This window comes from Scomber scombrus, chromosome 18, assembly GCF_963691925.1.
Source record: "Scomber scombrus chromosome 18, fScoSco1.1, whole genome shotgun sequence".
In the NCBI taxonomy this organism is placed as follows: domain Eukaryota; kingdom Metazoa; phylum Chordata; class Actinopteri; order Scombriformes; family Scombridae; genus Scomber; species Scomber scombrus.
In genome coordinates, this window is record NC_084987.1 from 11,745,500 (window position 1) to 11,758,983 (window position 13,484).

General features: G+C 40.8%; 3 protein-coding genes across 4 annotated transcripts; 1 reads left to right on the forward strand and 2 right to left on the reverse strand.

Moving 5' to 3' along the window:
• Positions 1–404: 404 nt before the first annotated feature.
• Positions 405–7,572, reverse strand: colgalt1a (collagen beta(1-O)galactosyltransferase 1a). Its single transcript, XM_062439629.1, has 12 exons — positions 7,219–7,572; positions 4,652–4,762; positions 4,448–4,565; positions 3,690–3,824; positions 3,386–3,590; positions 3,176–3,295; positions 2,925–3,001; positions 2,687–2,793; positions 2,438–2,570; positions 2,201–2,328; positions 1,911–2,117; positions 405–1,810 (listed from the first exon to the last, which is right to left on the reverse strand). Exons 1-12 carry the CDS (start codon positions 7,449–7,451, stop codon positions 1,543–1,545), a joined length of 1,842 nt encoding a protein of 613 aa, XP_062295613.1. The 5' UTR covers positions 7,452–7,572; the 3' UTR covers positions 405–1,542.
• Positions 7,573–7,676: 104 nt separating this feature from the next.
• pgls (6-phosphogluconolactonase) lies at positions 7,677–10,626 on the reverse strand. Of its 2 annotated transcripts, none has more exons than XM_062439657.1 (6): positions 10,554–10,626; positions 9,918–10,214; positions 9,724–9,831; positions 9,489–9,590; positions 8,639–8,779; positions 7,677–8,206 (listed from the first exon to the last, which is right to left on the reverse strand). In XM_062439657.1, exons 2-6 carry the CDS (start codon positions 10,179–10,181, stop codon positions 8,060–8,062), a joined length of 762 nt encoding a protein of 253 aa, XP_062295641.1. In that variant the 5' UTR covers positions 10,182–10,214; positions 10,554–10,626; the 3' UTR covers positions 7,677–8,059. The 2 variants fall into 2 exon arrangements, with proteins under 2 accessions (XP_062295641.1, XP_062295640.1); XM_062439656.1 differs by having other exon boundaries at positions 10,550–10,603.
• Positions 10,627–10,921: 295 nt separating this feature from the next.
• LOC134000277 (zinc finger protein 674-like) lies at positions 10,922–12,784 on the forward strand. Its single transcript, XM_062439637.1, has 4 exons — positions 10,922–11,367; positions 11,477–11,555; positions 11,641–11,743; positions 12,014–12,784. The coding sequence occupies exons 1-4, from the start codon at positions 11,069–11,071 to the stop codon at positions 12,700–12,702; spliced, it is 1,170 nt and encodes a 389-aa protein (XP_062295621.1). The 5' UTR covers positions 10,922–11,068; the 3' UTR covers positions 12,703–12,784.
• The last annotated feature ends 700 nt before the right edge of the window (positions 12,785–13,484 follow it).

Consider the following 13,484-nt stretch of genomic DNA (forward strand, 5'->3'; position numbering starts at 1 on the left):
ACTGAACAGCTTGGCTCTTAATTCAAAGTTGAAGAAGATCAGACAAATGATGACACCTTGAGGGTAATCTAGATACAACAAGTGAAAACAAGCTCAGTGCTGCGTGATGGCAGCAGCTAATGTCCCCACTCAACGTGTTAATGCAGTGGGTAGCTCACCACCGTTCGGCAGATCCATGTGCAGGTCACAGTGCACATGAGGTGTAAATTAAGTCTTAGTGAAAATGAACTTTTGCTCCTAGGAAGTTAACTGTTTCTCATACCTACTTGTCTTCACAGTATATTATAATTGTCAACAGCATTCCCCTTTCATAAGTTAAATGGACACAACCTACATTAACAGAGAACTTTCACAAGCAATGATAGTGCACATCCAATCACAGTATTCACATATTCAACTTTTTAAAAAATATAACATTTTATTATTTGTTGTTGGCACAATGGACCACAAACATTATTGTAAATGATCTGTGGGTGAACATACATTAACCAGCTGAAATCAATTTCTTGGGAGCTTTAGTGTAGCCATGCGAGTCAAAACCAAGACATAACAAATAAGCTGCAAAAAACAAGATGATCCAAACATTACATCTTATCTCCTCGCAGGAGCCGTTTATCAAGTCTTTCTCACCCAAGGTGCCCAAATTTAGATTAAATAGTGGGAGTGTGATTAAGAGGTGTAGTGACTAACTGATATGTGTTTGGCTGTGCCTGTGTGAAGTCTTTCTGAGGGACCACGAAGGGCATTTGTAACCATGTTCCTCCAAAACCGCCAAGTCTGAGGCGTGTACAATGGTTTGCCTCGCCTATAACCCTGTCAACCGCTGGTTGGTGGTATTGGTCTGGAAGCAATACAGAAGTAGTACCAAAGGACACAGGAATAACTGTGGAGTACAAACTAAAAGTTTATAGTCTACAGTAGCACTGCAAATCGATGATTAGGGATTAACACAAACAGTTTTCTTTGGGTTTTGTAAAGCTAAGCTGTAAGTACTTGAAATGTTGGTAGGTGACTATTCAAATGATGAGGATGTTTAGAAAGAGAAAATACTAAAGATCAAAACAAAGTATATGCAGATGTTTCTCTTCCTGCAGTTTTCACAACAGAGACCAATGAGCTTAGACTAACTGCTGGTTAGATTCAAGACATAAATGCCAGTTTAAGTCTGGTATTTGCTCAGTCACATATTGTTGTAGCCTAATTCATTTGTAGGATATGAATCCCATTTCACAGTGTAATGCCAAATTATGACAATAAAGCTAACTGTCCAAAGACTGAAATATAACAGTCCAATTAAGTTCTTTTCTAATACATAGGTTCATTTCTGTATGACAGACAGGAGTTGGGTACTGCAAATGCCATTCCATATGGCAAGTCTAGTGCATTTATAAGGTAAAAAGTAAAAATGGATGTGATAGAAAAAAACACACCTGATCCCTTTTTAACTTGTCACATCCCTGCTGTAATGCAAGAAAAGTGTACCAAAATGAAACGTAATTTAAAAACTAATGTGATTAGCCCTGTGCGCCTCCTCGGTTCCTTTCATAGCTCGTCCCGTGCTGTGCTGTCCAAAGGAGACTGGAGCACATCTGAGTTCTGTGCCTCGGTGCTGATCTTAGCTTGCTCCCGAGTTTTTCCTGAGCGCGCTCTGTCCCAGTCTGTACGAACCTTATCATTGTCCCACACTGTGGAAGTTTCTGTGTCGCTGATGTAACCTGAGTCACCGGTGTAATGGGTTGGATACACTAGAAGAGGCTCTGCTGAAAATGCCAGCAGGTTCCTGGTCTCAAACTGGTCCATGTAGTCAGAACTGTGAAAGAGACGGAAATGTAAGAAATCAATAAAACAGGCAAAAGTCAGCAGAAGCAAGTGTGATTAATGTATATTTATACTGCAGTGCAAACACTTACACAGGGTGTTTATCAAACATGATGGGAAGAAATTCATCCACTGGTAAAACTCTCTTTAATGGTTCTGCTTTCATGAGCTTCTCTGCACCTTGTAATGATATCATATAGCCTAATGTCCAATATGAATAGTCAGCTTCCACCAAGTTGTGTATATTAGGAACAGCTTTCTCTGGGTGGTCCACTTGCATTCTTTTCCGACCAATATAACTAGAAAAAAAAGAAGAAAGGAGAGGTGAGAAGCAATCGCGTACTTATGATAAACGAGCTATAATTAAAAGACATAAATTTACATGAGATCCCAGTCCAGTCCTTCTTCCTCTATTTCACTCATCAAGTTCATCAAGCGACGTTTGAAGAAGATCTCAAAGCGCAGGTCATCTTCAATCACCAGAGATGTTTTCAAGCCTCGCTCTACAATCTTAGGACAAACACACATTTTTCAATGAGTCAGGCGTCTGTCTGGTTCACAAATGTTTGGATTGATTTCATTATCTGCTGAAAACCAACTGTTGGCTTCTGGATTTCACCTCTTTCCAGATGTTATAGTGGGAAAGGAAGCAACCCAGCTCTCCCTTCGTTAGTGGGCGCTCGTGATAAGGGTCACTGTATCCAGGGAGCATATGAATGCCCATATCATGAATGTCACTGACATTCATCGCTCTGACATAGAGAAGAAGAAATGTAACAGAAGGGTAATGAGAAGGGGCAGATATTAGTGATTACTAGGTACTAAATCAATCTTAAGTATCCGTTTAACTGTGAGTAATTGAACTTACTTTCCGTCTACAGCTGCAGTGACCTTACAAGTCATCCCCTGCTCGTGCAATGCTCTCATCATACGTTCTCTGCGGTCGGTCCGCCTCTGCAGGTTTATCATGAACACCTGCAGGTGGAGCAACATGTGGAGCCAGTCAATGTAACTGCATATTTCTAACAGCAGAGGGAAATATTTAGGACAGAAGTGGAAGGACAGCCATTTTTGCAGATGCCATCTTCACATCACTCCTCACTCACCTCATCAAAGCCCAGTTTGTCAAGTTGTTTGCTAGGAACATGTATGTATTTGGAAGGCATCACTGGGGGATTTCGCACTACACAATGAGAGGGAAGATGGATGCAGAAATGGAATAAAATTATATATAGAAACCCATGCTGAAAGTTATGAGTTGAAGCAGAAGATAGTAGAATAACGATGTCAAGCCAATGGAAAAAATAGGAGATGAATACAAAAAAGAAAGTCCTCATTATAAATGTAAGTGACTCACCGTTCACCTCCAGCACGGTGTGCGAGAAGCTATCAGCTTCATCTTGCAAAGTATTGTGGGATCGCAGTGGTACAGGGAAGTAACCATAGATCTCTTTGTTACATACAAACATTTGAACATCTGTAGAAAGCAGAAGATGGAAATGTTTTCACACTCAAGTTGCGAAATTTCAGATAAAACGGTTGATGTCAAATGTGTCCCGTCTTATACCTGCCATCCGAGCAGAGAAAGCAAACACAATGATGTCATCAAAAGCCCAGTTGTATTTTGGGTGCGGTGGGTGAAAGACCAGGTCCCTGGACGCCTCTTTCCTGAGGTCTACCAGGAAGGTGGAGTGGACCATGGGAACTGCAAAACAGCCCTTTCGTGCACGCTTCCTCATGGGCAAGTAAGCAGGGGTGCGCCTATAGTAACCCTGAAGAACAGGAGTTGATTAACAGTTGAGTTCAAGAAAGGAACAAAGCTCTTTGAAAACACTTGACATACATAAGCACGGACACCCACAAAACAGTACCTCTGAGGTCATTGCACACCAGAAGTTTGAGTAAGCTGCACGGGAATCAAGCATTGGAGCGATAATGGTCTTATTCTCTTTCATGAGCTTCCACAGCACATCAGGATTGGTGAGGAGGTTATCGCAGTCCACCAACTACACAAGGAAGAGAGGAAAAAACAATGAACTGTGTTTGCCAAGGAAATGTGTGTAGTTAACACATCTTCAGAGAAAGTGCTGAACAAGTCATGAAGGTTAAATGGGGGAAATTAGGTAGTTAGAAAAATACACAGACTATTCATTTACATAACACAAAGTCTGTTTTTCAAGGGATAAGACAAAGAGCATTTCCAAAGATTTGTAGTGTAAAATAATTGCAATTTTGGATGTACTCTGCTTCGAAATTATACACCACTTAAGCTGACAATGTGGGTTGTGCTGGGGAATATAAATAGTAATGTGCACAGAACTGCATTTTAAAATAAGGTTTGTGTTGAGTCAATCTTTGTGCTGGATGAGATAAACTTTAACCATAAGGGCCAAAAAATATATAACTGGGTCAATTTTCAACACCCTTCTCAGTGCTTAAACTGCAATTGCCATTGTGCTTTGGATGAGACCCTGTACTTATCCTTCTGCTTCTATTATTGACCAATAAAACCCAGTGTTTTATTGTTTAATCTCTGGGTTGGAGTGTTGGCTCAGTGTTTAAAATGGAAAGATTTTCAGTGTTATTGTTGTTTCTTATATGCTTGTAAAGTGTAGTTATGTTAGCTTACCATAAAGTAGTCCGCCCACATCTCACGAGCTGACTCAAGTGCTACTTGACGAAGCTTCATAACATGCTCATAACGGGAATCTGTCCACTGTTTTGGACCGTCTTCATCCTCATAGTTTCTGCAAGAGACATTTTTCAGAGTGTTTTTTTGCTTTGTTCGCCTTTTCACCTATACAACATTTCACCAATTACATTAGCAACCGACCTGGGAACCAGTTTTGGCCGCCACTCCACATAATGGTACAAGCTCTGCACCTTGACAAGCCAGTTGCGCAGAATACTTGTAGTGTTGTCCTCGTTATGATCAGTTGCTACCCTGTTAAATCACAACAAATGTCAATGATCACAAAAAACTGTATTCAACCTCAAATTGAACATTATGAATAAATAAGGCCAATAAATGGAAAACAGTAATAATGGTTGAATGTAGAGCCCCACCAATATAACGGCAAACTGATATTGGCCTATCAGATATGTCAGTAACAGTGTTTACATTGATATTGATATTCTCTAACGATATATAGTCAACATTTCATGTATATTTGTTCATTTTTTAAATCCCAGTGAAATTTACTGTTTCCATGCACTGATGTAATTTTATTGTTAAACTGTAAAATCATGCCTCCATTACATATCTTTGTCACAAGTGATTGATAACTACATTTGAGGGATAGTTGTAAAAATATGTGGTATGTATATATTCTGTACTTCTGATTATCGTCTAAGATATCAATATCAGAATTCTTTTACTCCCTAATATTAGTATCAGCATTGGCCCCAAAAAACCCTGTATTGGTCAGGCCCTAGTTGAATGTAGTGTTAATGCTGCACTGGATTCAAGCAAAAGTGATACTAGTGTCACTACTCAAGTAACAATGACACAACGTTCACTTTCTGTGAGCTCATTGTCTGCAGCTGTGGGAACTAACACAGGTGTTATTGATACTAACATCACAGAACAAAAACATTGTTCATCCAGCTTATAGCACATCATGTTTTGATGAACAACATAAGAGAAGTGAAACGTTTGCCTGAAATAGCTCAGAACAAAAGGAAATGATTTGATCTGGCTAAAGCCATGTGTGACACAAATGAAAAAGTTGGACAGCTTGCATGTTTGGTGTACTTATTCTGAGGAATGAAATCAAGCCACATGTTATTCTTAGAGTCCTCCCATCTGTCTGAAACTCACTACCAAGAAAGCGGGGAATGACACAACACAACATCCACAGCCTTTCTCTCTGTAGCCAGGTTGTGTTGAAGGTCAGTAGTATTTTCTGAGGAAGACTGTCTTCGTTCGTTTGCTGAGTTTTTTTTTCTTCTTTTTTTTTTTTTTACTGAAACAGACTGTGGCCAAGCTAGATTTCACATGAATTTTGGGAGAACACTGCAACTTCTTGTTAATCCATTTTTTCCCCTCACTCCTGCTGTCCAACCTTTCAAATCCTCAAATGATAAATTGCAATGACTCATCCGCCTCATGTTGAGCTCAAATAATTAGTTCAAAGCATAGATTTGAGCTCTGTACATTCAAAAGAGGGTTTAGGTCTATTTTAACATTGTTCCAGTGGTGAAAACATTCAAGACTAATTGCAGACACCAAAGATTTAAATTACACTTGAAAGTAATTTAGATTCTGAGGCTTTGGTGTGCTTACAAGCAGCTACAAAAAGCTTCAGTGTATCTCATACAGTGTGGATTGTTTACATCATTCAACAGCTGTGTGCATTTTCCCAGATGTGGCTTAATGTGTTTGCAGTCGATGTCAAAACGAGATTTTCCCTTAAATTAACATTTACAGAAGTGTCTTATGACAACTAAACAAAAAAAAGGAGCCAACAAGTTCACTCACATTACTGGTGAGTAAGTGGAGACCTCTGTGAGCCTTGAAGGCAGTTGTGCAAATTGCTCAGAGCTCTGCGGCTATGAGCACGGGTGGGCTGCTAGGAGCATGTGGCTCAGTTATTATGTGCGAAAGCCTTTCTTTCATTCTCTCAGCTGGTGTCTGAGCATGTTATATAGCCTATATGTTTAAAAGGTCTATAACAGTCTATAAAAGTTAGATAGGGTGCATTAAGTCTGGAGTATGGCCTGCAGAAACAAGCAGCTGAGGGAGCAATAAAACTGCATAAAACTAGCTTTTAGTTTCCATGATCATTGTAATCATGTAGGTTGAATATTCAAGATTGCTCTGTCAAGTTCCACATATAGTAATGGCATCAAATATCTTCACAGATGGGTTTCCTGGCCCTAAAGAGTCAATCACTCAACTATATATTGTTCTAACTGGTAGTCAGGAGGTAATGCTAGCTGGAAGGAACTGGAGGTAACCTGAATGTGTGTTAATGGACTGCAGACACAACAATAATTCACTTTGTTAGGATTTCTATGTTAAATCATGTAGCTCCCCTCGTGGCCAAAGCAATAGCGTCCCCTCCCCTCCACGTATACAGATCAATCTACGCTTCCCTGTGCAGATGTTTTCATCTCTGTCCAAAATAAAGTGGATAAGTTTGCCCTTTATTCGTGGTGTGAACTCAGAAGCAGCTCTTCGTTGGTTTGCTGCTTGTTAACTTTTGTGAAGACATTTTTTGGCAACATAATCACAATTTACCTTGACATACTCTGAAGTCCACCCCTTTTAAAAAAAACAACCAACTCTGCCCCAAATCTCAGCTGCACAACCAGAAGTGCAGCTATGTAAAAATAGTTATAGAGTAAAATTCTGGGATGCTATTTAAAAACTCCTACCTCCACTTAGGAAGGACTTACCACATAGCCATGCGATCCTTTGGATAGTTGAGGCGCTCAATAGTACCGAGGAAATGCGGCAAAGAGTGCTCGGAGTTCCGGCAGATGAGGGCGACGAGGACCCGGGGAGCGAGCAGCGGAGACTCCGGGCTCCAGCGCTCCTCCGCAAAATATCCCCCGACTGGTCTGCAGCTGGACAGGAGCAAGAGGACCAGGGTGGCCGGGAGGCAGACGAGCCCAGCCAGACCGTGCATTGCAACAGTAAATTAGGAAATGTAAAAGCAAAACAACTTCAAAAGGGTTGTGGCTCCCGATGCTATAGAAAAACTGTGTCTTTAATATGCCCGGTCATCACAGAAAAACTAAATCAGCACCATCGGCTCCTGATGTGACTACACAGCGATTTAAAGGGGTGGGGCGATCTTAAAGGGGATGGACTAAGCATGACCGCGCAGTAAAGCAGTAAACACATAAGCCAATTTCAATTAACATTTTATTTTTCACTTCATAATCAAAATAAGTGCTATGGATGGTTAATGAACAGCAGCCAATTTCTAAATGATTTCCAGTGTTGAGGGTGTGGAAGGGTTTCAACCAAAAAGCTAAAAATCCTTACTTTTATGTTTTGTGAACATCTAAATTACATCACAGTCTTTTATTAAACCTCCCTTGGATACAGCTAGACCTACACACACCAAGCTCCAATATCTGGAAAATCCTCCTACATGTTTTTATGTTTACACCAAATCTAACTCCATCACCGACATAAACATCTCAGTTGAAAGTAGGAATGTACAGTGTGTTATTTTCCAAGTCTCTTCATTCACTTGCACTCCTGCCTTTATTCAGTAGATAAAAAACTCTACAGTTTGGCCCCTGAGCTCGGTCTCTCCACCTGGATAGTTAAAGAGGCAGCTGCAGGGTCATCAACAAGCCAGAACAGCTCGCCGTTAGTCGGGACAACACGGGCTGCTGGGAATGCTGGACCTTCTCTACCCTCCAGCACCTCCTGCAAAAAAAAACAATCACTATGTTATAACACAATAGCATGTTACATAACTCAGTAGTACACACTCTTTTCTGCTGGGCCAGGGGATTATAAAACTGCTGATCTCTTGATTATTTTGTTGTTTTTTAGTCATCTGTGTTGGACTATAGGCATACATTTGTACTCAAGTTCACGTTTTTTTCATTATATTTATTTATTTATTTATAGCCCTGACATGTTTTTTGTGTTCCCAGGTCATCTGTCAACTGTAATTTTTGAATCACAGACTGTATAAAGTATGAACCCTGAAATCTAACCAACATAGCCTATCTGCATTTTAACAATACTGTGTATGTTTTTTTGGGGGGTTTCTTGGCATTGTTTTTTTCTCTTTACCCTGGTCTAAGTGAATTTTTTGTGCTGTGAAAATGAAACAAAATGTTTAAATGTTACCTTCAAAACTGTTGCTTTGCTTCCCCCAGTTGACACAAAAGCCACACAGCGTGCAGAGTTCACCACGGGAAAAGTCATGGTTACACGCTGTGGCGGTGGCTTGGGAGAGTCGCTTATGGGAGCAACAATCTTCTTAGTTTCCTGAATAAGGGGTACAAATAAACCTAATCATCTATCATTTTTAATGAACACAGGTGCAAAAAGTGTGAATGAGAACTACAACACAGGACTCTGCTGTAACTGTCAAATATATGATGCAACATAAGGGGGATTGCCTCACCGACATGCACTGAGGAATGACAGTGAAAATCACAAGTTGTGCCTAAATCAAAACCTATCAATTCTCCATACATAGTTGAGGGAGTGTCTTGAAAAGAATGGTTCAGCAAGCAAGTCAGGAACCACATCTAACCTAATTAGTAGGCCTGTTGGAATTAAATGAAATAAAGTTCTTCATATGCCTACAGCAGAAAAAATATATATAACTGAGAGGTTACATTTACAGACATCTAAACTGCCCAGAAACCTGCAATTTAATGACCAGTTATATAGAGACATTCCTAAAAAAAAGAATAACATTGTCCAACATCCACATGCTGGACTGATGGTTCAAAGCGGCCTGTTTTGTAGAGTCACAAAGAGGGAAACATGTTTACTTTTTCTGAAATATGAAAAATGTGAAAATTGTATGCAAGCTATGACCATCACTGTTGATTTAATCAATGAAATCATCTAAGCAAATCCACTAAGATTTGGATGGTGGAGAATCCTGGCAAGAGCATCTTTCTATTCTCTTTCATAAGTATTCAACAGACATACAGGCATAAATGTGTTGTAGTGTGCCCCTCACCTCTAGCAGAGGGTGGTCCGGGAAGAGGGAACAGGTGTGTCCATCAGGACCCATACCCAGCAGTAACAAATCAAACACGGGGAACTCATCATCTGGGAAGGTCTGTGGGTTTGAAAGTAGCAAAACTGCAAATATTCTGTATAACATGTGATAATCCAACACAGTCGATGCATGTACAACTTTATAACCAGAACTGATCACAGCAAAGTAAAGATATATCTAATAGACATTGCACCTTCTTCAGTTTGCAGGTATAATCCTCTGCACAGTCGTTCACCGGCAGTGAGGGGTCGATGACTAAAATCCCACTGTCAGGGATGTTGACCTTAGAAAAAAACTGATTCTGGAAAAGAAAGCAACAGGTTACATTTTTATACTAAAGCAACAAAATAAATATCACCACGATGCATGCAGACAAACAACAGCTACCTTGTACAGCCCATAAGTGCTGTCAGGATCATCAAAGGAAACCACTCTCTCATCACAGAAACCAGCCACCCACTTGCTGCAGTCCAGGTCCGACATGGCCAGCAGCTCTTTGCTGAGCATGGACACCAGGCTTCCTCCAGAGAGACCCACAGTGAACCTGCCACGGGAGGCGATAGCTTTCTCAGCCCGAGATGTCACCAGATGGGCCAAAGCTGGACCGAGCTCCGCTGAAGAGGGGAAGACCACGACTCTTCTGCCAGCCATGATAACGCTCCGTCTCAACGCAGGTGTGACTGGCTGAAAGAGAGAAGAAGAAAGGATTTTTGAGCAATGTATAAGGAAGTAAATTACCACACCGTTTTGCAAGTCATGGTGATGTATGCAAACACTAGATGCTCTGAATTACACTGTGGTGGCTTCACTTTAAACACTGCTAAAGTTCATTTAAAGTAGCCTATTGTAGGTTGGTGCCGAGATTAAAACTCCAAACCCCAGCTGATTTAACGCGGTACATACTATTATCCACTATCGGGGAAAAAATGAGGGAGCAACGATGCACATTTCTTGACATCTAAAACAAACATTTCATCTCTAAAACTACAATTTGTTGGGGTGAATAAAGGAGTGTTTACCCACTGAATGAGACCCTCAAGAAGAGACTGTCATGAGGAGGATTTTTAGTCGGCAAACTTTGGATGCGATACTTCCTGGAACAAATAGCCAATCCCTGTCTGTGTTTGGATCGCACTGCATTGTGGTTGATGGAGTCCACGGACTAAGTGGCTGCAATGAAAAGTCACCTTAGTGAGTTGAAAGAGGCGATTCATAAAACTCTAAGGAAGAATTGGGGGGATTTTACACAACAGAGATTGATACTGAAGTCAGTAGAAGTTGTGACAATATGACAGATATGTTTTGTAGTTTTGATGTAAAGTTGTAAGGTTTCCTCCCACCCGGTAGATGGACACAGTGTTTCCTCTCTAAACACACTCACGCGTCCTGTGAGCATGCACCCACAGCTCCTGTCGTGCATTATTACATTGTAACTATATCTTTTTTTTGTATGACAGTGAAACATTGAGACCTCCTGACTGCAACAACTCATCATCCGGTGTGTTGGGAAGCTACAGAGATCTGGAAAAAAACAAAACATGTCGACAGTCTTCTCTTTCCAGACACAGCTCGTCTCCATTATGGACGCCTTATCCAAAACAGCTGTAATGGAAATAAGCAAATTGGTCGAGATCGAGTCGAAGATGCTGAAAATAGAGATAACTCGAGGGCGGAATGAAATAGCCTCGCTGACAGAGAAACTGCAGCTGATGGAGAAATTGCTTTATATTGCACAGGGGAGCAGACAGGACGCAGCAGCAGCAGCCTGCTCAGTGCTGAGGGACGATTCATCAAACGCTATATTAGAGCCTGACAGGACAAGACCTGCCATAAAAAGGTAGGCTTGTTGACTCCTGTGTTTAGCCTTTAGGTAGATCATATGTCTGTGTGGATTTGTGGACTGACACAGTTGTACCCTTATTTATTCTTATTTTTCTGCATCCTAGTGAGAGTCCATGGGAAAACATAGGTTCCTCCACAGAGACAAGCAGTTTGCATCAAACTGAAAAGCATTCTGCAGCGGAAGTAAGTTCTGCACTATAATCATCACACAGTACTATGCCATTATATTGCTCTTTGTTCTTTAATTCCCATGCTGTTTACTCATTAGCTGCCAAATCCACTGAAAGAGCATCCTGAGCTGATAGTGGTAAAGGAGGAGCCATCAGAGGAGGACAATAGAGTGCCTGAACAAGATAGGACAAGTGAAAACAGTGAGTTTTAATGAAAGTTTGGTTGTGCAGCAATGTGTAAAATGTAAATGTGAGGGTTGGAATCTGACTTTATAAATATTAGTATCTTAAAATATGCTGCAAGTTGATCATGTTGTCAAACTACTGCTACCAGGGTTGAAAATTAACTTTCATGCTCATCATAAAATGTGTTTTAGATAAATTGTTCTTAAAGAGTCCAAATTGCAGCAGCAGACAAATGTTTTACCAGTTTTCCCCCCAATTTTTAACACGCTTATATGCTGTCAACAGGAAAGGAAGCGCTCACAGACACCCAGAAGTGTCCAGATGTGATCCAACGTCTCAAACCCGTCTCAGAGCATCAGCAGCCAATGTTTACTGACAGTTTTGTGGCTCTGAGCACCCAGTCGTCTCTCATCGGATCAGGAAGGAGAGACACCCAGTGGAGTCCGCAGCTCACACCCGCACACACAAACCTAGAAGCTGGGAAAAGCTTGCCTCCTAATGTTGCCTCCCAAAGTGTGAGCGTGCTCAGGAATATGAAGATACACAATCTGAGGAACTCGGCCGCCAAGAGGTTTGGCTGCTTGCAGTGTGGCAAGAGTTTCAGATGCTTTAGCCAGCTCGAAATACACCAGAGAAGTCACACGGGAGAGAAACCATTCAGGTGCACACTGTGCGGAAAGAGATACGCTCAAAAAGGGCATTTGTACACACACCAGCGCACACACACTGGTGAGAAGCCGTACCGCTGTCCTATTTGTGGAAAGGGCTTTATTCAAAAATGCACTCTCGATATGCATCAACGTACACACACTGGAGAAAAACCTTTTGTTTGTATCAAATGCGGCAAGGGTTTCACAAAGAACTGTAATCTGAAAAAACACCTCGCAGTACATCTTGATCCTAATTTGCATGTGTATGGTGGTGAATCAGGTGCGCCGACATTTAGTGGGACATTCATAAATGGAACCACTTAAATCACTGTAGCCGCTCAGATGTAACTTCTTCAGCTGTGTGATCAAAATATTTTGTGCATAATAAAGCTATCGTTGCTCCAGATTTGAGTGGCAGATATTGTCTTTGATCTCTTCTGTTGTGATAAAAAATATGTCAGTACATGTCTTCTCTGCTGCTCACTTTTCATGTCTCATTTTCAACCAATCCCCTCAAACTGACTGAAACAGGATTTTATACTATAAATTTAGTTACAGTATGAAAACACAACTAATCAATATATCACACTCTTGTTTTATTCATAGCCGTCAACGCTTCATAAATAAAAAGCAGCCAAATATAACACTCTCTCCCGTAAAATTACAGTTAAAATGCCAACGAAGAAGGCAGTGAGTCAGTGAAGCTGCTCAGAAGTCAACAGAAAAAGCCTCACATGGAGCACAATGACATAAAGGAGACATTTTCCACATTCACTTATTAATAAATAGGAGTCAATCTCAGGCAAATGTATTGTTGGATTAAGATGGTGCAAAGCTATCAGCTCAAAGTTTAGCAGTTGAGATCTGACTTTAGACTGCCCTGAGTTGACTCGGGCCTTGTAAAGCAACACTTCAGACTTGCAAAACAAAATGATTTGGTCCCATACACCTCTGACTATCCAGACAATGTTGTGACATGTCATGGTTTAAAACTTTAAATGTATTTACTTCTACTTCATTCAACTATCAAAGTTTTCACTAGAAGAGTAAGTATCATACCTCATCTGTATTGTTGTATTGTATGCACACCATTAGTAGGGGAGTGT

Coding starts and splice junctions, on each gene's coding strand:
- colgalt1a (XM_062439629.1), bottom strand. CDS start 7,451: ATGCACGGTCTGGCTGGGCTCGTCTGCCTCCCGGCCACCCTGGTCCTC. Junction 3,825..4,447: donor TGTGGGCGGACTACTTTATG/GTAAGCTAACAT, acceptor TTCCTTGTGTAG/TTGGTGGACTGCGATAACCT. Junction 1,811..1,910: donor ATGTTTGATAAACACCCTGT/GTAAGTGTTTGC, acceptor TCTCTTTCACAG/TTCTGACTACATGGACCAGT.
- LOC134000277 (XM_062439637.1), top strand. CDS start 11,069: ATGTCGACAGTCTTCTCTTTCCAGACACAGCTCGTCTCCATTATGGAC. Junction 11,556..11,640: donor AAAAGCATTCTGCAGCGGAA/GTAAGTTCTGCA, acceptor TTTACTCATTAG/CTGCCAAATCCACTGAAAGA. Junction 11,744..12,013: donor AGATAGGACAAGTGAAAACA/GTGAGTTTTAAT, acceptor TGCTGTCAACAG/GAAAGGAAGCGCTCACAGAC.
- pgls (XM_062439657.1), bottom strand. CDS start 10,181: ATGGCTGGCAGAAGAGTCGTGGTCTTCCCCTCTTCAGCGGAGCTCGGT. Junction 9,832..9,917: donor GCACTTATGGGCTGTACAAG/GTAGCTGTTGTT, acceptor TTTCTTTTCCAG/AATCAGTTTTTTTCTAAGGT. Junction 8,207..8,638: donor GCAAAGCAACAGTTTTGAAG/GTAACATTTAAA, acceptor TTTTTTTTGCAG/GAGGTGCTGGAGGGTAGAGA.